Here is a 24521-nt window from a genome sequence, read left to right as displayed (position 1 = left end):
CCAAAATGCATGCTCTTCAACCGTTCGCTGCCTGCACCCGCACGCCCGACTAGCATCACCACCCTGGACGGTTCTGACCTAGAATATGTGGACATCTATAAGTACCTAGGTGTCTGGCTAGACTGCAAACTCTCCTTCCAGACTCATATCACACATCTCCAATCCAAAATCAGATCTAGAGTCGGCTTTCTATTTCGCAACAGAGCCTCCTTCACTCACGCCGCCAAACTCACCCTAGTGAAACTGACTATCCTACCGATCCTCGACTTCGGCGATGTCATCTACAAAATGGCTTCCAATACTCTACTCAGCAAACTGGATGCAGTTTATCACAGTGCCATCCGTTTTGTTACTAAAGCACCTTATTCGACCCACCACTGCGACCTGTATGCCCTAGTCGGCTGGCCCTCGCTACATGTTCGCCGTCAGACCCACTGGCTCCAGGTCATCTACAAGGCTATGCTAGGTAAAGTGCCGCCTTATCTCAGTTCACTGGTCACGATGGCTACACCCACCCGTAGCACGCGCTCTAGCAGGTGTATCTCACTGATCATTCCTAAAGCCAAAACCTCATTTGGACGCCTTTCCTTCCAGTTCTCTGCTGCCTGCGACTGGAACGATTGCAAAAAACTCTGAAGTTGGAGACTTTTATTCTCCTCAACAACTTTAAACATCTGCTATCCGAGCAGCTAACCGATCGCTGCAGCTGTACATAGTCCATCGGTATATAGCCCACCCAATTTACTACCTCACCCTCCCCATACTGCTTTTATTTCCTTTTCTGCTTTTTTTGCACACCAGTATCTCTACTTGCACATGATCATCTGATGATTTACCACTCCAGTGTTAATCTGCTAAATTGTAATTATCTGATTTATTGCCTACCTCCTCATGCCTTTTGCACACATTGTATATAGATTCTCTTTTTTTCTTTTTTTCTACCATGTTATTGACTTGTTTATTGTTTACTCCATGTGTAACTCTGTGTTGTTGTCTGTTCACACTGCTATGCTTTATCTTGGCCAGGTCGCAGTTGCAAATGAGAACTTGTTCTCAACTAGCCTACCTGGTTAAATAAAGGTGAAATAAAAAAATAAAAATAAAAACTCTGTGAAGAATTTATTTGGGCTGCAATTCTGCGGCTGGTAACTCTAATGAACATATTGTCTGCAGCAGAGGTAACTCTGGGTCTTCCCTTCCTGTGGTGGGCCTCATGAGAGCCAGTTTTATCATAGTGGTTGACATTTTCTGCATTGACTGACCTTGATATCTTAAAGTAATCATAGACTGTCGTTTCTCTCTGCTTATTTGAGCTGTTCTTGCCATAATATGGACTTGGTATTTTATCAAATAGGGCTATCTTCTGTATACCACCTCTGCCTTGTCACAACATAACTTATTGGCTCAAATGCATTAAAAACAAATTAAATTCCACAAATTATCTTGCATTTCAGGCTTGTAATTATCTGATTTATTGCCTACCTCCTCATGCCTTTTGCACACATTGTATATAGATTCTCTTTTTTTCTTTTTTTCTACCATGTTATTGACTTGTTTATTGTTTACTCCATGTGTAACTCTGTGTTGTTGTCTGTTCACACTGCTATGCTTTATCTTGGCCAGGTCGCAGTTGCAAATGAGAACTTGTTCTCAACTAGCCTACCTGGTTAAATAAAGGTGAAATAAAAAAATAAAAATAAAAACTCTGTGAAGAATTTATTTGGGCTGCAATTTCTGCGGCTGGTAACTCTAATGAACATATTGTCTGCAGCAGAGGTAACTCTGGGTCTTCCCTTCCTGTGGTGGGCCTCATGAGAGCCAGTTTTATCATAGTGGTTGACATTTTCTGCATTGACTGACCTTGATATCTTAAAGTAATCATAGACTGTCGTTTCTCTCTGCTTATTTGAGCTGTTCTTGCCATAATATGGACTTGGTATTTTATCAAATAGGGCTATCTTCTGTATACCACCTCTGCCTTGTCACAACATAACTTATTGGCTCAAATGCATTAAAAACAAATTAAATTCCACAAATTATCTTGCATTTCAGGTGACTACCTCATGAAGCTGGTTGAGAGAATGCCAAGAGTTAGCAAAGGCAAAGGGTGGCCACTTTGAAGAATCTCAAATATAAAATATATTTTGATTTGTTTAACACTTTTTTTGGTTACTACATGATTCCATATGTGTTATTTCATAGTTTTGATGTCTTCACTATTATTCTACAATGTAGAAAATAGTCAAAATAAAGAAAACCCCTTGAATGGGTCGGTCGGTCGGGTCGGTCGGTCCGTCCGTCCGTCCGTCCGTCCGTCCGTCCGTCCGTCCGTCTACACCTATACATATCTATAAGTATACCTATAGAACCTAGAATACCTATATCTATACCTCAGTTTCATCATTTCAGTGTTGTATCCGTCTGTAAAATTGTATCTCTTTGTTATGCTGGTCAATGCTATCATGGACAATCATGTGTATGCAATTGCATTGATTTTATATTTTCGTCAATTATGGAAGTGAATAGATTATATGGCTCATTTAATTGAATCTATTTGAAGGTGTAATGACCAAAAACTGAACCCACCAGTACAACAGACCACCTCTCTGCTCTCCCTGAGGCCTAAAGCACTCAGATACACTACACACATAACTCACACTACAGTCACTTATCTGTATAGAAGGCCTTGGGTATATGTATTCCACATTCGTCTATGTGGAGGTTCTCTCAATGTCAAATACAACCACATGAATAAGAGGAATAGTCAGAGGGGGGATGGGAAAGAGAGAGTGGAGTGGGGTGAGGTTGGAGAAAGAGAGAGGGACAGAAACGGAAAGAGATAGTGACAATTTGATGCCAGGGGTATGGAGAAAGAGAGATAAACAGACACAGATGCCTAAATGTGTTGTTTGCTTAATAAACAACATGAKWGARYKMTCTCTCTCTCTCTCTCTCTCTCTCTCTCTCTCTCTCTCTCTCTCTCTCTCTCTCATAGATTCGAGGAGGCAAGCTGATGATTTCGAACACAAGGAAGAGCGACGCAGGCATGTTTGTGTGTGTGGGCACCAATATGGTGGGAGAAAGGGACAGCGACCCAGCAGAACTAGTGGTGTTTGGTGAGTGGGAGTTTACATTCAGATGACCTTGCTTCCCTGGTTCTGTGTTTTCTCCGGTCCTCTCTATTTTCTACTGTGTATTTATCATATTTTCCCAACTTCTGTCACTCTCCAATCTTGTCCTCCTTTCCTTTTTCTCTCTCTCTCTCTCACTGTACGTTGTTTTCTCTCTGACCATATCTCTCTCTCGGTCTGTCAGAGCGACCCATGTTTGTTAAGCGTCCTGTGAACCAGGTGGTGTTGGCTGATGACACAGTGGACTTCCTGTGTGAGGCCCACGGAGACCCCGCCCCCACCATCCGCTGGAGGAGAGAGGAAGGAGAGCTGCCCCGTGGCAGGTGAGAACACACACACATAGAGACAGAGAGAGAGAGAGAGAGAGAGAGAGAGAGAGACAGAGACAGAGACAGAGACAGAGACAGAGACAGAGACAGAGACAGAGACAGAGACACAACATTGCATTAGTCACCAGAAATCAATGAGAGCGAATGGACCCCATGTACAGTAGCATATCATGCTCTCATTCTATATATTCACCCTGGTTTGTTGTTGTTGTTGCAGGTCAGATATCCGCAGTGACCACAGCCTGCGTCTAACCCAGGTTCGGGCTGAGGACGAGGGCACCTACACCTGTGTGTCTGAGAACAGCGTGGGAAAGGCAGAAGCATCGGGCAGCCTGCAGGTTCATGGTAAGACCAGGCACAACACACATGAATATGGACACACGAATATGGGCATGAGTGACACACACACACAGTCTCTTATGTAAAGCTGACAGGCATTATCAAAGGTTTAGTTTAGTTCAATTTCAGCAGCATTTGACTCCCATCATTTTACTTTTGGAAGCCTCCACACACACACATGCGTGTGCGCATACACACACAAGTAAAGACACAGGTGCACACACACTCACCAATAGGAGTTTATGGCATGGAATTGCATGGAGATTGTACTGTGTGAATTATGGCAACATTATTTACTTTGGAGAGTGCAGCTGCAATATTAATGCGGTATGCTAGTGTGTGTGTGTGTGTTATTTTTTTAAGTATAGCCATCAAACCAAAATACCTAGCCATAGCAGGGGTTGAGGTCAATTTAATTTAAATTCACTCAATTCAGAAGATGAATAGAAATTCTGTTAGAAACTTTTAAATGGCATTTCTTTATTTCTCACTTCCTGAATTGACTAAATTGACTCCATCCGGAACCATACTACAACCCTCAAACCTGAGCCATACTACATAAAGCATAATCTAATGATGATACACTAAATCTTGGTTCACTGGACTGCACTGCTCATTAAATCAAGTCTCAACTCAACCCATCTCATTTCCATTCATCTCTTTGTGTTTTCTCTCTGCTCAATTTTTCTCCATCTCCCCATTCCAGTGGGTCCATTCAGTAAGTACACCATTTCATCTTGTGTGTGTGTGTGTGTCGGGAGGAGGGCAAGGAATTATCTGATTCCATGTGGTTGCCATACAGATGTAGGATCTTAATTTGAGCCAGTTTGCTACAGCAGGAAAATAATCCTGCAGCAACAGGAAATGTGAATTATTATGTGGATTATTAATGGACATTTTTGTAGGGGTTGATAGATTGTTTGTTAGGGCAAATCAAGTTTGAATTTTCAGAGTGGAAATTATAAACATCAGAACCTTTTAAAACTTAAATACACTACAAGTTTGCATTTCCTGATATGCAGGAAAATTCTCAGCAACAAAAGACTGATCAAATTAAGATACTACATCTGTATTGGGCATAGTAGAAATCCCTCGTTTGCTTTTATACTGTATGATTGGGGGGGAAAGTCAATATTCATTAAGTCCCCCTGGCAGCCCTGTCAAATCATACTCTGACAATACCATATGTATGTTGTTGTAAGTGTACAGAAAAGGCTAGCTTTGCGTTCATCAATATCACGGACCAGTTCGATTCAATTGCATTTTTTGGCATTTTAATGTTTATGTGTCAATGGCTGTTGCTGTATTTATAGTGCAGACTATCTATAGTACAGACCATTTTGTAGATGAACTCGAAGCTGATTGGATTGCTGACGTTGAGGCACACTTTTCACATTCTTGTTCTGAAGCCATTCCAGCGTTGCTTTGGCTCTATGCTTGGGGTTATTGTCCTATTGGAACGTAAATCTCCACCCGAGTCAAAGGTCGTTTGCACTCTGATGCAGGCTATCAAGGATTAGCCTGTGTTTTGCTCCATTCATTGTTGCCTCTATCCTTACCAGTCTCCCAGTCCCTGCCGCTGAAAAACATCCCCATAGCATGATGCTGCCACCACCATGCTTCACGCTAGGGATGGTGTTAGACGGGTGATGAACTGTGCATGGTTTTCTCCAGGCATAGCACTTAGCATCCAGGCCAAAGAGTTACATTTTTGTCTCATCAGAGCACAGAATCTTTTGCAAACTCTAAATGTAAAAGATGGCCTCCATTTTATCAGCAAAACATCAGTATGCAATGATAAGTTCACTTTCATCTTCCAAATAAAATTTGGATAGAACATTTTGTGGACTTCAACATGCAAGGGTTTTCGTATATACATCTGTTTCAATTGTCTTTGCACAGAACATTGTTCTTAGAGGGTACATTGAACTTTAGCAGTTTCAAGCTTAAAATGCATTTTTGATACAGTATTAACAGCGTTTGGGTGCATTTTTAATTACAAGTGGGTCTACTCCAGCACGTGTGTGTGTGTCTGTTGTGTGTCTGTTGTCTGTCTGCGTCACTGTGTGACTGTGACAGCTGCCTGTCACTCTCTGCCCCTGAGGAGGCTCTCTCCGAGGACACGGCTGTGCTTTGTTACTGTGTCTGTGTGTCTGTGTGTCTGTCCGTGTGTGTGTGCATATGTAAGACAGCTTGAGAAGGAGAACTGACTGTTCTTGTGTGTATGTGTGTGTGTAAGATAGCTTGTTTGCGTTTGTCTGTTTGAGTGTGTGTATGAACATCACAAGAGCAATGACAAGCGCAGATGACTGCTGGACAGACTATCGTCGAAATCGCTCCACTATGTCCATCTGACTCATGCGGAAAAGGAGGGTGCAGAAAAAGCTGAATCGGCCAAGGTTTGACATCAAAAGTCTTGGTGATGCCAGCAAATGACAACACCTCCAGACTGTTCTAAGTGCAGAACTGCTTGAATAATATCCTAAGGATATTGAAACACACTGTAGCATGCTCAAGTCCACCATCCTTAACGCCTGAAAGGACACCCTCGGCTATAAGACCAAAAAGCAGAAGGACTGGTTTGATGAGAATGACTCTGAAATTGAACAGCTCATTGACACCAAGCAGAGAACCTTCTGTGCCTGGCAGAACGATATCAACTGCAGGGCCACAAGAGAAGCTCATGCCAGAGCGAAGGCAGTTGTCCAACACCAGGTGAAGGAACTAAAAAACAAATGATGGACAGAAAAGGCCCTGGAGATCCAGCAGCTGGCAGACACTGGAGCTTCCAGAGACTTTGAGGAGCTCCTCAACAGAAGTACAACAGTTGAGATAGAGGTCAATGATCACGTCCCTCAGCGACCAACAAAGGAGGAATACATGGGAGAACCACCTAGCCTGCAGGAGGTGCAAGATGCCATCAGGAAGAGGAGGAACAACAAAGCCACCGGCCCCGATGGGATTCCAGCAGAAATCCTGAAGGAAGGCGGACCAGTGTTCCTAGAATACATACAGTACCAGTCAAAAGTTTGGACACACCTACTCAATCAAGGGTATTTCTTTATTGTGACTGTTTGCGACATTGTAGAATAATAGTGAAGACATCAAAACTATGAAATAACACATATGAAATCATCTAGTAACCCCAAAAAGTGTTAAACAAATCAAAATATTTTATATTTGAAATTCTTCAAAGTAGCCACTCTTTGCCTTGATGACAGCTTTGCTAACTCTTAGCATTCTCTGGACCATGTCTTTCCTTCTTAATGCATTTTAGCCAATCAGTTGTGTTGTGAAGGAAGGGTTGGTATACAAAAGACAGCCCTATTTGGTAAAAGACCAAATCCATATTATGGCAAGAACAGCTCAAATAAGCAAAGAGAAACAACATTTTACTTTAGAAAATGAAGGTCATTCAATGCGGAACATTTCAAGAACTTGACATTTCTTCAAGTGCAGTCGCAAAAACCATAAAGCGCTCTGATGAAACTGGCTCTCATTAGGAACGCCACAGGAAAGAAAGATCCAGAGTTACCTCTGCTGCAGAGGATAAGTACATTAGAGTTAACTGCACCCCAGATTGCAGCCCAAATAAATACTTCACAAAGTTCAAGTAACAGACACATCTCAACATCAACTGTTCAGAGGAGACTGCGTGAATCAGGCCTTCATGGTCGAGTTGCTGCAAAGAAACCACTACTTAAGGACACCAATAAGAAGAAGAGACTTGCTTCAGCCAAGAAACAAGAGCAATGGACATTAGACTGGTGGAAATCTGTCCTTTGATCTGATGAGTCCAAATTAGACATTTTTCGTTCCAACCGCCTTGTCTTTGTGAGACGCAGAGTAGATGAACGAATGATCTCCGCATGTGTGGTTTCCACCGGGAAGTATGGAGGAGGAAATGTGATGGTGTATTGCTGGTGACACTGTCTGTGATTTATTTTGAATTCAAGGCACACTTAACCAGCATGGCTACCATAGCATTCCGCAGCGATACGCCATCGCAACTGGTTTGCGCTTAGTGGAACTATCATTTGATTTTCAACAGGACAGTGACCCAAAACACACCTCCAGGCTGCGTAAGGGCTATTTGACCAAGGAGAGTGATGGAGTGCTGTATCAGATGACCTGGCCTCCAAAATCACCCGACCTCAATCCAACTGGGATGGTTCGGGATGAGTTGGACCGCAGAGTGAAGGAAAAGCAGCCAACAAGTGCTCAGCAAATGTGGGAACTCCTTCAAGACCTTTGGAAAAGCATTCCTCATGAAGCTGGTTGAGAGAATGTCAAGAGTGTGCAAAGCTATCATCAAGGCAAACGGTGGCTACTTTGAAGAATCTTAAATATAAAATAATAAGATAAAAGTAATAGAATGGAATTAAGAAATATATAAATATTAGGATGAGCAATGTTGGAGTCTGGAGTATATATATATTGAAGTCGGAAGTTTACATACACTTAGGTTAAAGTCATTAAAACTTGTTTTTCAACCACTCCACAAATTTCTTGTAAACAAACTATAGTTTTGGCAAGTCGGTTAGGGCATCTACTTTGTGCATGACACAAGTATTTTTTCCAACAATTGTTTACAGACAGATTATTCCACTTATAATTCACTGTATCACAATTCCAGTGGGTCAGAAGTTTACATACGTTAAGTTGACTGTGCCTTTAAACAGCTTGGAAAATTCCAGAAAATTATGCCATGGCTTTAGAAGCTTCTGACAGGCTAATTGACATCATTTGAGTCAATTGTAGGTGTACCTGTGGATGTATTTCAAGGCCTACCTTCAAACTCAGTGCCTCTTTGCTTGACATCATGGGAAAATCAAAAGAAATCAGTCAAGACCTCAGAAAAAAAATTGTAGACCTCCACAAGTCTAGTTCATCCTTGGAAGCAATTTCCAAACACCTGAAGGTACCACATTCATCTGTACAAACAGTAGTACGCAGGTATAAACACCATGGGACCACGCAGCCGTCATACCCCTCAGGAAGGAGACACGTTCTGTCTCCTAGAGATGAACATACTTTGGTGCAAAAAGTGCAAATCAATCCCAGAACAACAGCAAAGGACCTTGTGAAGATGCTGGAGGAAACTGGTACAAAAGTATCTATATCCATAGTAAAATGAGTCCTATATCGACAAAACCTGAAAGGCTGCCCAGCAAGGAAGAAGCCACTGCTCCAAAACCTCCATAAAAAAGCCAGACTACGGTTTGCAACTGCACATGTGGACAAAGATCATACTTTTTGGAGAAATGTCCTCTGGTCTGAAGAAACAGAAATATCACTTTTTGAACATAATGACCATCGTTATGTTTTGAGGAAAAAGGGGAACGCTTGCAAGCCGAAGAACACCATCCCAACAGTGAAGTACGGGGGTGGCAGCATTATGGTGTTGGGGTGCTTTGCTGCAGGAGGGTCTGGTGCACTTTACAAAATAGATGGCATCATGAGTAGGGAAGTTATGTGTATATATTGAAGCAACATCTCAAGACATCAGTCAGGAAGCTATAGAAAATGTGTGTGCAGATCTGAAAAAGCGTGTGCGAGCAAGGAGGCCGTCAAACCTGACTCAGTTACACCAGCTCTGTCAGGAGGAGGGGGCCAAAATTCACACAACTTATTGTGGGAAGCTTGTGGAAGGCTACCCGAAACATACTAATTGAGTGTATGTAAACTTCTGACCCACTGGGAATGTGATGAAAGAAATTAAAGCTGAAATAAATAATTCTCTCTACTATTATTCTGACATTTCACATTCTTAAAATAAAGTGGTGATCCTAACTGACCTAAGATTTTTCTAGGATTAAATGTCAGGAAATGTGAAAAACTGAGTTCAAATGTATTTGGCTAAGGTGTATGTAAACTTCCAACTTCAACCGTACATGTACTCTAAACAGAGTAGATAGGGGCGGCAGGTAGCCCAATGGTTAGAGCATTGTGCCAGTAACTGTATATATGTGATTGGATTTTTCCTACCTTCACTACCTGGGGGCGGCCCGTCAGGAAGCCCAGGACCCAGTTGCACAGGGCGGGGTTCAGACCCAGGGCCCCGAACTTAATGATGAGCTTCACTATGGTGTTGAATGCTTAGCTGTAGTCAATGAACAACATTCTTACATAGGTATTCCAAAATCTCAGTATGGCTTTCGTCTAAACAGAGGCACCACCGAAATGATCTTCACAGCAACACAACTGCAAGAAAAATGACGGGAGAAAAAGCAACCACTGTACATGACCTTTATAGACCTTACAAAAGCCTCTGTGAAACACCATGCCCTCTGGCTGATTCTGTAAAAAAATCGGCTGCCCTGACAAATTCACCAGAAAACTGCGAATACCAGAATGATAGCTTCAGTGCTCAGGAACTGAACCCTAAAAGATGAACACTGGAGTTAAACAAGGCAGCATCATTGCACCCACCGTTTCTTTATCTTTATCGCTGCCGGTGCTGATGGAGGACGATAGCACCCAGCAACAGTCAAAAAATAGCTATTTGAAAGTTGAATGCTTAAAACCAGCAAATCAAATTGTTTGGGGACAGACTTGGTGAAGACAACCGAGCACTGAAAGTGATCCTTGGTAAAGACTGCCACTCCCTCACCTTTGGAAGATCTGTCTTGCCAAAAAAGGTTATAACCAGAAAGGTTAACATCAGTGTTCAAAACACTCTTCCTTAACCACGTCTCAGTAATGACCAACACACCCGGATTGGAGCTGTGAACCCACACAGTTGTTAACGTGCAGAAAACCCAGGCTTTTACGAGAGCAGAAATCAGTGAAGCAGATATCAGAGCACAAGTCAGAATTGGGGCTAGCAACAGTAGATGGGCCAGGGTGTACATGCACATTTCCAGATTTCATCAACAGTAGTACAATCAAGGCACGGCATAGGACAGGGAGAGCTCTGCAGTGCTGATTTATGCAGTGCTGATTTATTTATCTGAATGTGCATCAGATGGCAACAAGATCATATTGTACAGCAATTTTATCAGGTAACATGAATACAAAGCCGGCGAGAGGTGGTTAGAATAGGATGGGAGTCCAAAAGCCTGTGTAACAAATAGAGAGTCAGAGTCTCTGGAGTCGCACCACCAAAATGCCTTTGCAACATCATGAGGATCAACTGAGAAGACAGGCGCACCAACACCAGTGTCCTTGATGAGGCAAACATCAGCAGCATTACCACCAACACTGCTCAACACCAGCTACGATGGACTGGCCATGTTGTCATGATGCCCAACTCTCGCCTCCCAAAACAGGTCCTGTTTTCACAACTAAACGCAGGACAGCGGGCTCCTGGAGGACAAATGAAGCGGTACAAGGACAACCTAAAGACTAACCTCAAAAGGTTCCACATAAACAACTTCAGCTGGGAGGACACTACGAAAAGATAGGTCGGCATAGAGGAAAACTGTAGAAGAAGGAGTAGCACATTATGAAGAAGATCTCTGCCATGCCGCAGAGGACAACCAGCAACTTCGAAAGGTGAAACTTTCCATCAATAAGGCCCAACCACCATCCACCACTCAACCCTGGCCACACCGCACCAAAATATGTGGCTCCCGGCTCAGCCTCTTCAGCTATCTGAAGACCCACAAGCAGGACCCATCAGTAGGACAATCATACTCGACCCCAAGTGATCGCCGATGATGATGATGAGTGTGTGTGTGTTTGAGAGCCTCTTCTCTCTTAGTGCATGGTTTTAGATCATCTGTTGTAAACACTGTCGGCTGCTGTTTGATTTAGAGGCCTGCTGTGAGTTGCTGTGTTCCATACAACTTCAACACTGAAACTAACTGCACTCTGATCTAGCCTAGCGTAAGCACAGTATGTGGGGGCTGAGGAGTCAGTTGAAAAGTATTATACACACAAAGACACACACTTCCTTGCAATAGGCACTTAAAATAAGTCAACGGACTCCTCTTTTGAAATTCAAAGCAAGTATCTATCTATTTTTATTTCAAGGTTGATAAATCAAATAATATATTTCTCCAGCCCCATCCCTCAGCTTAAAACCAAACCAAGTGGCTAATTCCTTTGGCTGACAAAACAAATCAGGATTGTGGCTTTAAGGATCGAACTTAGTTTCTTAAAACGTGTAGTAGGTGGAAGGCATTTCTTATTTATTCCCTATGACACATCTGATACGTTTTCTCAATTCTGGTGTTATGTATATTTTAGATCCACCATTACAGTGTGTTCCCCAATGTGCTATCCCATGTGAGAACATTAAATCTTCTAAATTTTTCCTGCCTCTGAAGCTCAGCGCTGTAGCGCTGTGCCCTTTATGGCTAATTATTTATTGTAGCCATAGGCGATGTGTGAGTGAATGTCTCCTCAAATCAAGCCATTGTTATTCTCAAGATGGAGCTTCGGAGGGGGAAAAGACCCAGTTAAAAAAAACACTAAAACTAGCTGGGTTTGTGCTTAGTCAAGTTGTCTTAATCAAACCCCAATCTAGTGTGGACTGGATTTGTTTTGTTGGTATTGTTGTTGATATATTTTTATTTTATTTATTTAACTAGGCAAGTCAGTTAAGAACAAATTCTTATTTTCAATGATGGCCTAGGAACAATGGGTTAACTGCCTTGTTCAGAATGACAGATTTGTACCTTGTCAGCTCGGGGATTTGATCTTGCAACCTTTCGGTTACTAGTCCAACGCTCTAACCACTAGGCTACGCTGCCGCCACATCAAAGTGTGTTGTCTTTGTGTGTGTGCGCACAAGCCTAGGGTGAGGTAGCATAAGATGTGGTTATTACGCTGCGTTTCTGCACTATTTCAGTGCTTTCATCAACCGTGACAATGGGATTGAATTAAAAGGAGCGCATGCCCCAGAGATAGCTACGTAGACAGAAAAGGGGGATACATAGATTATTGTTTTCTGGTGTTACTTTTGTTTGCTAGCTAGCTAGCTCTTCTTCTGCTCCACAGCCCCTAGACCAAATGACAGACAGTAGGGGATGTGTTTCAGATTTTACCTTGTTGACCTTTGGGGTCGGGATGTGGCGTCTCGTTTGACCCCTGAACACGACCCTCAGCGACCTCTGCCTGGGGTCTATATTGCGGGGGATTTATCCGATTGTTGACATGCCGACCACACCCGTCCCACTGTGCGAAGAGCGAGGGTGACAGGAAGAAGGGGTAGCTTTGTCTATGGGGCGTCGTTAGGGAAAAATGAAAGCTTGTGGTAGGCCTACACACTTCAGAAATAGAGCAACCATCCTGAAATAAACACACCTCCAAAGTGAAAATACACACAGGGCAGTTAACCAAAGGTGGTAGCTTTTCTGTTAGACTAACTGCTCTAGGTGGGTCGATAATGATTGCTGGGGTCTGGCTCCACTATTGGTTTGATGAATTGAAAGGAATTGAAAGCGGAGATAAATAGGATGCAACCCAAAGGCACTATTAATGTGCTCTGTCAGGACCTGTCTCTAACTCTCTTTTCCTTTCTCTCTTTCTGCCTCTTACTCCCCCAACTCACTCGCTCTACCCCCGCTCCTTCTCTCTACCCCCGCTCCTTCTCTCTACCCCTATTTCTCTCTACCCCCTCTCCTTCTCTCTATCCCTCCTCTCTACCCCTCCTTCTCTTTAACCCCTGGCCTTCATCTCTGTCTGCTCTCTAATTGAGAGTGAAAGTGAAATAAGAGAGGTGGATCAGCCAGGGAGATGAGAAATCAATTAGGCACCACAAGGGCAAAGATGACATCATTACACATTCAGTCCCTCTGCAATAATAGACAATAGCTGGTTGTGTGATCAATAGCAATCAAGAAGCTGTGTGTGTGTGTGTGTGTGTGTGTGTGTGTGTGTGTGTGTGTGTGTCGTGGTGTGTGTGTGTGTGTGTTGTGTGTGTGTGTGTGTGTGTGTGTGTGTGTGTGTGTGTGTGTGTGTGTGTGTGTGTGTGTGTGTGTGTTGTGTGTGTGTGTGTGTGTGTGTGTGTGTGTGCCGAGAGGATAGAGAGATAGAGAGAGAGAGATTATGAGGATGAATTTTCATTCTCCTCACCCCCATTGTATTATTTTCCTCCTTCAAAGACTTCTGAATACAAGGTTCTAGATCAAGAAGTGACCTCCAAATCTCCAGATTTGTGCCCCAGTTTAAGGTGTACATGACTGGGTAGGATAGAGAGGTAGGGTGGGCTCCTCTATATGCACCACTGAGCATGTAGAAAGCCAAAGAACCCTAAATCCTTGTAAAAAAAATATAATCTTCAAATGATGTAAGTGTTAGATTGTCAAAGTGGTGGTCTGTATTTTATTCACTCTAAAGAGAGTGTGTGTGTGTGTGTCCATAGTGTTTGTGAGCACAGGGTGCTCTGGTGGGCCTCTAAGCATTCCACACATGCACGGTGTCAATGGTGACAGCTTGGTGGACACACACCGCTTGCAGACACACTCACAAGAAGACAGGATAGCAAGTGCACACTAAACACAGGCATACACACACGCACGTGCACACACAAAGAAACACAACATGAACATATTCTGGATGTCCTAACATACTCTTCCATCTCTCTGCAGTGCCCCCTCAGATTGTGGTTCGGCCCCGGGACCAGATCACAGCCCAGGGTCGCACTGTAAACTTCCTCTGTGGAACCAAGGGCAACCCTCCACCTGCCGTGTTCTGGCAGAAAGAAGGCAGCCAGGTAAGACACCCACCATAGAATACTGTATCAGGTCAACACAGTTGCTCTGTATACACCAATATGACCACTTCACTGTGGAACTGATGTTCCTTCAGTGTGGTTCTGGCACAAAATGGCTGCCATGCCAATGGGTCATTGATGAAAGAGGACAAAGGAGGCTGACATGAATTGTGCAGAGCATCAGACGGTCTACAGTTAGTCAACTAACAGTCCAATACAACATTGGTGACCCATTAAAGAATTGGAGTTTACACTACCATTCAAAAGTTTGGGGTCACTTAGAAATGTCCTTGTTTTTTTAAAGAAAATCTATTGTTTTGTACGTTAAAATAACATCAAATTGATCAGAAATACAGTGTAGACATTGTTAATGTTGTAAATAGTACCCGCAAAACACCAGTCTCAACGTCAACAGAGACGACTCCAGGATGCGGGCCTTCTAGGCAGAGTTGCAAAGAAAAAGTAAAAAAAGAAAGATTAAGATGGGCAAAAGAACACAGACACTGGACAGAGGAACTCTGCCTAGAAGGCCAGTATCCCATAGTCGCTTCCTCACTGTTCACTGACGTTGAGACTGGTGTTTTGCGGGTACTATTTAATGAAGCTGCCAGTTGAGGACTTGTAAGGCGTCTGTTTCTCAAATTAGACACTCTAATGTACTTGTCCTCTTGCTCAGTTGTGCACCGGGGCCTCCCACTCCTCTTTCTATTCTGGTTAGGGCCAGTTTGCGCTGTTCTGTGAAGGGAGTAGTACACGGCATTGTACCAGATCTTCAGTTTCTTGGCAATTTCACACATGGAATAGCCATAATTTCTCAGAACAATAATAGACTGACGAGTTTCAGAACAAAATGCTTTGTTTCTGGCCATTTTGAGCCTATAATCGAACCCACAAATGCTGATGCTCCAGATACTGAACTAGTCTAAAGAAGGTCAGTTTTATTGCTTCTTTAATCAGAACAATAGTTTTCAGCTGTGCTAAAATAATTGCAAAAGGGTTTTCTAATGATCAATTAGCTCTTTAAAATTATTAACTTGGATTAGCTAACACAACTTGCCATTGGAACACAGGAGTGATGGTTGCTGATAATGGGCCTCTGTACGCCTATGTAGATATTCCATGAAAAATCAGCCCATTTCCAGCTACAATAGTCATTTACAACATTAACAATGTCTACACTGTATTTTATGTTATTTTAATGAAAAAAAAAGCTTTTCTATCAAAAACAAGGAAATGTCTAAGTGACCCCAAACTTTTGAACGGTAGTGTATATTATAAGCTCATAGAAAGGGTAACAAATGTGTTATCCTTTCTATGAGCTTATAATGTGAACTCCAGCGCGAAAAGTACTGTTTACTTGACCATGTCAACACGATGTAACAGCAGTTTAGAGCATTTAAAAAAAAAAAAAATCTTCCTCTCCCCCAGTCCACATAAACTGTTTTGCTTTATTTCCCATGGGCTTCACCCGAGTACTCCCTAGTGGCTGGAATACAACTGTAATAAGCCCCTTACAACACCAGTATCACCAGCAGTACATTTACCGTTAATTCCCATAACTTCTAATCTACATTAGTTTGGTTACGGTATTTTCTGTTAATAATAATGATATATTGAATGCATTACAGTCTTACCGTTGTCAATGTAGAAGTGGACACGTTGTTTGTAGAGCGCACAACCTAGGCTACACATGTTTATTTCATTCTATTTACAAGTTGTCAATTTATTCATTGTCTTTTGTTTGGAGCGCTCCTGTCAATCTTGAGTAAGGACACACACTTAATTACGCATAGAACTATGCCTAGGCTACCTGGCCTGCTCGGAAATGTAGGCTTATAAATACTATTGTCACGATCGTCAAAGGGAGAGAGATTGGACCAAGGCGCAGCGTGTGCAAAATACATCTTCTTTTATTAAAGAAGAGAGAAAAACCAAGAAACGAACAACTATACACAAACTAACAAAATAACAAACTGACGACCGTGAAGCTATACATATAAATAGTGCTGACACAAACACTACACATAGACAATTACCCACAACCAGCTAAAGCCTATGGCTGCCTTAAATATGGCTCCCAATCAGAGACAACAATAACCAGCTGTCTCTAATTGAGAACCAATTCAGGCAACCATAGACTTTCCTAGACACCTACACTGAACACTAAACCATCTACTCTACTTAACCCCCTAAACCATACAACACCCTAGACAATACAAAAACACATACTACACCATGTCACACCCTGACCTAACTAAAATAATAATGAAAACAAAGATAACTAAGGCCAGGGTGTGACAACTATTTCTGATTGTCTTAACTTGTCGTCACTGTGGAGATTCTCAAACTCACTTTTCTTTGACTCAAACAGTAAGTAAACCGTATTTTTTCACATCCATTGAGATTGTCAATAGATCCTCAACGTAGCCTATTTGAAAAATCTTTCCAGCTCTCTCCCTTTCGATAACCACTCAGCATGAAACTGAAAAAAATTTCATGCTCTGGTCGGGTGGAAACGTCATAAAATAGGCCTACCTGATTACGTCTTATCCCTTGCACAAAAAGCCTACAGCTGTGTCTGTCTGTCTGGAGCTCATTGGCACAGGAAACTCTGAGGGCCCAGAATATTTGATACAATGCTGCAAATTTGTTAGCACCAGCTTCTGGCTGACCAAGTTAATGGTTGATACAATGTTTCAAGTTACTTGCAGACAGGCCATGCGTAGCCAATGTGGTTTATAGGATTTTTATCCAGATATTTTCTACCTGCGGGCTGCAATGTTTTTATTTATTGGCTTTATGTAGGCTATTTTTACACATTGGCAATGGCAATAAAAGTTACTTTTAGATTTGTATAATTTTCATCTAGAACCCCTCGCCAACAACCAATAAAATTGCAGGGCGCCAAATACAAATCAACAGAAATCTCATAAATCAAATTTCTCAAACATACAAGTATTAGGCACCATTTTAAAGATAAATTTCTCATTAATCCAGCCACAGTGTCTGATTTAAAAAATGCTTTACAGCGAAAGCTCCACAAACGATTATGTTAGGTCAAATCAAATTTTATGTGTCACATACACATGGTTAGCAGATGTTAATGCGAGTGTAGCGAAATGCTTGTGCTTCTAGTTCCGACAATGCAGTAATAACCAACGAGTAAACTAACTTAACAATTCCACAAGTACTACCTTATACACACAAGTGTAAAGGGATAAAGAATATGTACATAAAGATATATGAATGAGGGATGGTACAGAACGGCATAGGCAAGATGCAGTAGATGGTATCGAGTACAGTATATACACATCAGATGAGTAATGTAGGGTATGTAAACATAAAAGTGGCATAGTTTAAAGTGGCTAGTGATACATGTATTACATAAAGATGGCAAGATGCAGTATGATGATTATAGAGTACAGTATATACATATGAGATGAGTAATGTAGGGTATGTAAACATTATATTAAGTGGCATTGTTTAAAGTGGCTAGTGATACATTTTTTACATCAATTCCCATTATTAAAGTGAGCTGGAGTTGAGTCAGTATGTTGGCAGCAGCCACTCAATGTCAGTGTGGCTGTTTAACAGTCTGATGGCCTTGAGATAGAAGCTGTTTTTCAGTCTCTCGGTCCCGCTTTTGATGCACCTGTACTGACCTTCCTTCTGGATGATAGCAGGGTGAACAGGCAGTGGCTCGATGGTTGTTGTCCTTGATGATCTATTGGCCTTCCTGTGACATCGGGTGTGTAGGTGTCCCGGAGGGCAGGTAGTTTGCCCCCGGTGATGCGTTGTGCAGATCTCACTACCCTCTGGAGAGTCTTACGTTGTGGCGGAGCAGTTGCCGTACCAGGCGTGATACAACCCGACAGGATGCTCTCGATTGTGCATCTGTAGAAGTTTGTGAGTGCTTTTGTGTACAAGCCAAAGCCTCCTGAGGTTGAAGAGGCGCTGCTGCGCCTTCTTCACAACGCTGTCTGTGTGGGTGGACCAATTCAGTTTTGTCCGTAATGTGTTACGCCAAAGGGAACTTAAAACTTACTACCCTCTCCACTACTGTCCCGTCGATGTGGATAGGGGGTTGCTCCCTCTGCTGTTTCCTGAAGTCCACAATCATCTCCTTTGTTTTGTTGACGTTGAGTGTGAGGTTATATTCCTGACACCACACTCCGAGGGCCCTCACCTCCTCCCTGTAGGCCATCTCGTCATTGTTGGTAATCAAGCCTACCACTGTAGTGTCGTCCGCAAACTTGATGATTGAGTTGGAGGCGTGCCTGGCCACACAGTCGTGGATGAACAGGGAGTACAGGAGAGGGCTCAGAACGCACCCTTGTGGGGCCCCAGTGTTGAGGATCAGTGGGGTGGTGATGTTGTTACCTACCCTCACCACCTGGGGGCAGCCCGTCAGGAAGTCCAGTACCCAGTTGCACAGGGCGGGGTCGAGACCCAGGGTCTCGAGCTTGATGATGAGTTTGGAGGGTACTATGGTGTTAAATGCTGAGCTGTAGTCGATGAACAGCATTCTCACATAGGTATTCCTCTTGTCCAGATGGGTTAGGGCAGTGTCCAGTGTGGTTGCGATTGCGTCGTCTGTGGACCTATTGGGGCGGTAAGCAAATTGGAGTGGGTCTAGGGTGTCAGGTAGGGTGGAGGTGATATGGTCCTTGACTAGACTCTCAAAGCACTTCATGATGACGGAAGTGAGTGCTACGGGGCGGTAGTCGTTTATCTCAGTTACCTTAGCTTTCTTGGGAACAGGAACAATGGTGGCCCTCTTGAAGCATGTGGGAACAGCAGACTGGGATAAGGATTGATTGAATATGTCCGTAAACACACCAGCCAGCTGGTCTGCGCATGCTCTGAGGACACGGCTGGGGATTCCGTCTGGGCCTGCAGCATTACGAGGGTTAACACGTTTAAATGTTTTACTCACSTCGGCTGCAGTGAAGGAGAGACCGCAGGTTTTGGTAGCGGGCCGTGTCAGTGGCACTGTATTGTCCTCAAAGCGAGCAAAGAAGTTATTTAGTCTGTCTGGGAGCAAGACATCCTGGTCCGCGACGGTGCTGGTTTTCTTTTTGTAATCCGTGATTGACTGTAGACCCTGCCACATACCTCTTGTGGCAGTGTCACCACCAAGTCACAGATAAACCCAGCCATTTTTCCCGCCAAAGAGAGGAGTCACAAAAAGCACAAATAGAGATAAAATTAATCACTAACCTTTGATGATCTTCATCAGATGACACTCATCGGACTTCATGTTACACAATACATGTATGTTTTGTTCGGTAAAGTTCATATTTATATCCAAAAAATGTATTTTACATTGGCGTGTTAGATTCAGTAGTTCCAAAACATGCAGTGATATTGCAGAGAGCCACATGAATTCACAGAAATACTCATAATAAATGTTGATGAAAATACAGCTATTATACATGAAACCTTAGATATACTTCTCCTTAATGCAACCGCTGTGTCAGATTTATAAAAAAAAAAAAAAAGCATCATCTGAGAGCGGCGCTCAGAGCCCAAACCAGCCAGAGAAATATCCGCCATGTTGGGTAGTCAGCATTATTCATAAATAGCATTAGAAATATTCACTTACCTTTGATGATATTCATCAGAATGCACTCCCAGGAATCGCAGTTCCACAATAAATGCTTGTTTTGTTCGATAATGTCCATCATTTATGTCCATTTATGTCCAATAGCTTCTTTTGTTAGGGGACTTTTGGTAAACAATCCAAAAGCGCGATCTGGTCTATTCGGACGAAACGTTCAACAAGTTATATTACAGATCGAAGAAACTTGTCAAACTAAGTATAGAATCAATCATTAGGATGTTTTTATCATAAAAGTTCAATAATGTTCCAACCGGAGAATTCCATTGTCTGTAGAAATGCACTGGAACGAGAGCAACCTCTCAAGTGAAAGCGCGTGACTGAGAACGAGGCTGTAGGCAGACCCCTTAGTAAAACAGCTCCCATCCGGCCCCCCTTCACATGAGCAGCCTCAAACCACGTTCTAAAGACGGTTGACATCTAGTGGAAGCCTTAGGAAGTGGAAAATAACCCATATCCCACTGTGTATTCGATAGGGGTGAGTTCAAAAACTACAAACCTCAGATTTCCCACTTCCTGTTTGGATTTTTTCTCAGGTTTTTGCCTGCCGTATGAGTTCTGTTATACTCACAGACATCATTCAAACAATTTTAGAAACTTCAGAGTGTTTTCTATCCAATACTACTAATAATATGCATATATTATCATCTGGGACTGAGTAGGAGGCAGTTCACTCTGGGCATGCTATTCATCCAAAAGTGAAAATGCTGCCCCCTATCCCAAACAAGTTAACAACATGACATTGACTTTGAGATAGGAAGACCTTTGTATAAATAAAATGAAACCGTTCCATGAAAATGTGCATATGAAAATCATAACTGTCATGCAGATCAGTAGAAATGGTACGATAACTTGGCACTCCAAATGGAAAAGGATGCCGACCACTGGTGTAGCCTATTACTGGGAACTTCCTGAGTTTAAAGGCAGAATCTGCAAAGGCCAGCAGCAGCGGGCAGCAGGAGGAGGAGGATCGGAAACCGTTTTTTTTCTTCTGGTTAGGCTATATTGATCTCTGGCTCCCTCTTTAGTAATTTGTCCTCACACGCACATGCGCTCAAGTGCACACACACTTTTTGAGGCAGTGGGAGGTGAACCCTGGTGTTAGTCTATGGTGTAAATGTGCAATATACTTAACATTTTAGAGCAGATCTCACCAAGAGTATATAGGCTCCTTAAGCAAGATAGAAAATAAGTGTGTGTATGTGTCTGCGTGCGTGTCACTGTGAGAATCCAGAGAACTCTGTGAAGCATCACAGTCTGCGGCAACATGCTGAAAGGCTTGATGGGAGTGTGTGCGTGGGAGCCTGTAGCACCACTCTCAGGGACAGAAGGAGGGGGGGGGGGGGTTGATGGAGAGAGAGATATGAAGAGAAGGTGGATAGAGGGAGAGAGATGTTGGTATAGTGGGTAGAGGGAGAGGTAGAAACAGAAAAGGGAAGATAGAAATGGATAGATGCTAATGTAAAAGAGGGGAGAGGAATGAGAAGTTGATGTAGAGAGCGAAGGATTGTATATGGGAGTAGGAGGTGCAGAGAGAGAGAGAGAGAGAGAGAGAACCCATTTGTAGCCCTGCCATGGCTGTGTTAGATAACACCAAACTGCCTGGCTCTAAATAGCACAACAGAGGGCTTCTCTTTGGTTTAACTAACTATTCCCACTATACCTTCCTCTATCCCTCTGCGCCCTCTCCTCCCTCTTTCCCTCCCTCTAGCTCACCCTCTGTGCCCCTGTGGCCCTCTCTTTTCTCCCTCTTTCCTTCTTTGCCCTTTCCCTCTATTTTTCCCTCCCTCTGTCCCTCTGTGCCCATCTTCTCCCTCTATCCCTCTGTGCCTGTGTCCTCCCTCTCTCTATCCCTAAGCGCGACTGTGGCCCTCTCCCTTTTTCACTCTTTCTCTGCCTCTCACGCACACACGATTATCCCTTCATCTTTTACCTCTAGCCATGGGCTGCCCGCCAACCAGCTTTAAGCCTCTTAGAGGACAGAGTCAAAGAGCACCGCACGCCTGCAACCCCCCAAAATATACACATACACATTAGAGGCGACGAAAAGCACACACACATACATACACTGCATGCATTTAGCAAACAGCCATGCATGCACACACAGACATTCTCTCTCTCTCTCTTTCATGTGGCCTTTCAGAAGGCTGAATTATATTAAATGCATCCACTGCTTAACACTTTCAAAATTCCACTCGCAAAATACTATTCAGTTTTACACAGCCAATTTCTATCAGGGTGGTTAATTGAGAACCAAATCACGTTCATAATAATGTGGTGTTATGATATGCTTTACCTGTTGTGTGACAACAGTTGATGTGAAGTTTTGTCCCCCTGTGCTGACTGGTTTCAGCCTACTTGTTATGTGACCGTGTGTTGTGTCATTTCCTGCCTCCCCAGATCCTGCTGTTCCCCATCCAGGAAACTGCCCAGTCAGGCCGGTTCTCTGTGTCTCTGAGCGGGGAGCTGACCATCACAGACGTCCACAGTGAGGACTCGGGATACTACATCTGTCAGGCTATCTCTGTAGCTGGGAGCATTCTCACCAAGGCCCTGCTGGAGGTCGAGAGTGGTGAGTGTCTGTGGGAGGAACACAAACTCTAGAGGGCTTCACGGATCCACATATACCCGGGACCCGATCTGGGACCCAAGCGGGTCCGAATCCACATATACCCGTGGGGTGGCAGGGAGCCTAGTGGTTAAAGCATTGGGCCAATAACCAAAAGGTTGCTGGATTGAATCCCCGAGCTGACAAGGTAAAAATCTGTCGTTCTGCCCCTGAACAAGTCAGTTAACCCACTGTTCCCCGGTAGGCCGTCATTGTAAATAAGAATATATTCTTAACTGACTTGCCTAGTTAAATAAAGGTTAAATAAAAATCCAGAAGCCTAAATAATGTCACGGGTCTCAGTCGGATCTGATATGATTGTCTCAGGGTATGTGTAATTTTAACTGACTTGTCCGGAATGACATGTACAGATCCAAACACGATTGCTGCAGTAGAGACAGAGAGAGACATTTTATAATTTATGCAGCTGCTCTTGCTTTTCAAGAGAGAAGAGGCGTGTGTAGCTTGTTGTTGGCCAATCATAGAGTTCCTTCGGAAAGTATTCTGATGCCTTGACTTTTCCACATTTTGTTATAGCCATATTCTAGCCCTAACCCTAACCCCATAATGACAAAGCAAAAACAGGTTTTTAGAATTGTTTGCTAATTTAAAACTGATATTTCACATGTACACAAGTATTCAGACCCTTTACTCAGTACTTTGTTGAAGCACCTTTGGCAGCGATTACATCATTGAGTCTTTTTGGGTATGACGCAACAAGTTTTGCACACCAGTATTTGGGAAGTTTCTCCCATTCTCCTCTGCAGATCCTCTCAAGCTCTGTCAGGTTGGATGGGGAGAGTTGCTGCACAGCTATTTTCAGGTTTCTCCAGAGATGTTCGATTGGGTTCAAGTCCGGGCTCTGGCTGGGCCGCTCAAGGACAATCAGAGACTTGTCCCGAAGCCACTCCTGCGTTGTCTTGGCTGTGTGCTTAGGGTCGTTGTCCTGTTGGAAGGGGAACCTTCACCCCAGTCTGAAGTCCCGAGCGCTCTGAGACAGGTTTTGGTGGAGTGCTGCAGAGATGGTTGTCCTTCTGGAAGGTTCTTCCATCTCCACAGAGGGACTCTAGAGCTCTGTCAGAGTGACCATCAGGTTCTTAGTCACCTCCCTGACCAAGGCCCTTAGCCCCCGATTGCTCAGTTTGGCTGAGCAGCCAGCTCTAGTAAGAGTCTTGGTGGTTCCAAACTTATTCCATTTAAGAATGATGGAGGCCACTGTGTTCCTGGGGACCTTCAATGCTGCAGAATTGTTTTGCTCTGACATGCACTGTCAACTGTGGGACCTATATAGACATGTGTGTGTGCCTTTCCAAATCATGTCCAATCAATTGAATTTACCACAGGTGGACTCCAATCAAGATGTAGAAACATCTCAAGGATGATCAAAGGAAACAGGATACACCTGAGCTCAATTTCTAGTCTCATAGCAATACTTATGCAATAAAATGCTAATTAATTACTTAAAAATCATACAATGTGATTTTCTGGATTTTTGTTTTAGATTCCGTCTCTCACAGTTGAAGTGTACCTATGATAGAAATTACAGACCTCTACATGCTTTGTAAGTAGGAAAACTGCAATATCCGGCAGTGTATCAAATACTTGTTCTCCCACTGGTATATGAAATATTTTTTTGAACCAAAATAGAGCTTTTTGGTCTAAACTCCACTCGCCGTGTTTGGAGGAAGAAGAAGGATGAGTACAACCACAAGAACACCATCCCAACCATGAAGCCATGGAGGTGGAAACCATCATTCTTTGGGGATGCTTTTCTGCAAAGGGGACAGGACGACTGCACGTATTGAGGGAAGGATGGATGGGGCCATGTATC

The 24521-nt window shown here is 43.2% G+C and overlaps 1 protein-coding gene across 2 annotated transcripts in view; it reads left to right on the top strand.

Annotated features, from left to right (window-relative positions):
- The window catches only part of LOC111950617 (roundabout homolog 3), a 274399-nt gene that overhangs the window by 211917 nt on the left and 37961 nt on the right, over positions 1 to 24521 (top strand). For both annotated transcript variants that reach the window (XM_023968348.1, XM_070434385.1), the window contains exons 4-8: positions 2996 to 3116; positions 3316 to 3454; positions 3678 to 3805; positions 14338 to 14462; positions 22483 to 22654. In XM_023968348.1, coding sequence (XP_023824116.1) covers positions 2996 to 3116; positions 3316 to 3454; positions 3678 to 3805; positions 14338 to 14462; positions 22483 to 22654 — 685 coding nt within the window. The remainder of the gene's footprint in view (positions 1 to 2995; positions 3117 to 3315; positions 3455 to 3677; positions 3806 to 14337; positions 14463 to 22482; positions 22655 to 24521) is intronic.

This window comes from Salvelinus sp. IW2-2015, linkage group LG23, assembly GCF_002910315.2.
Source record: "Salvelinus sp. IW2-2015 linkage group LG23, ASM291031v2, whole genome shotgun sequence".
In the NCBI taxonomy this organism is placed as follows: Eukaryota; Metazoa; Chordata; class Actinopteri; order Salmoniformes; family Salmonidae; genus Salvelinus; species Salvelinus sp. IW2-2015.
This window is presented reverse-complemented; position numbering and strand designations above follow the sequence as displayed.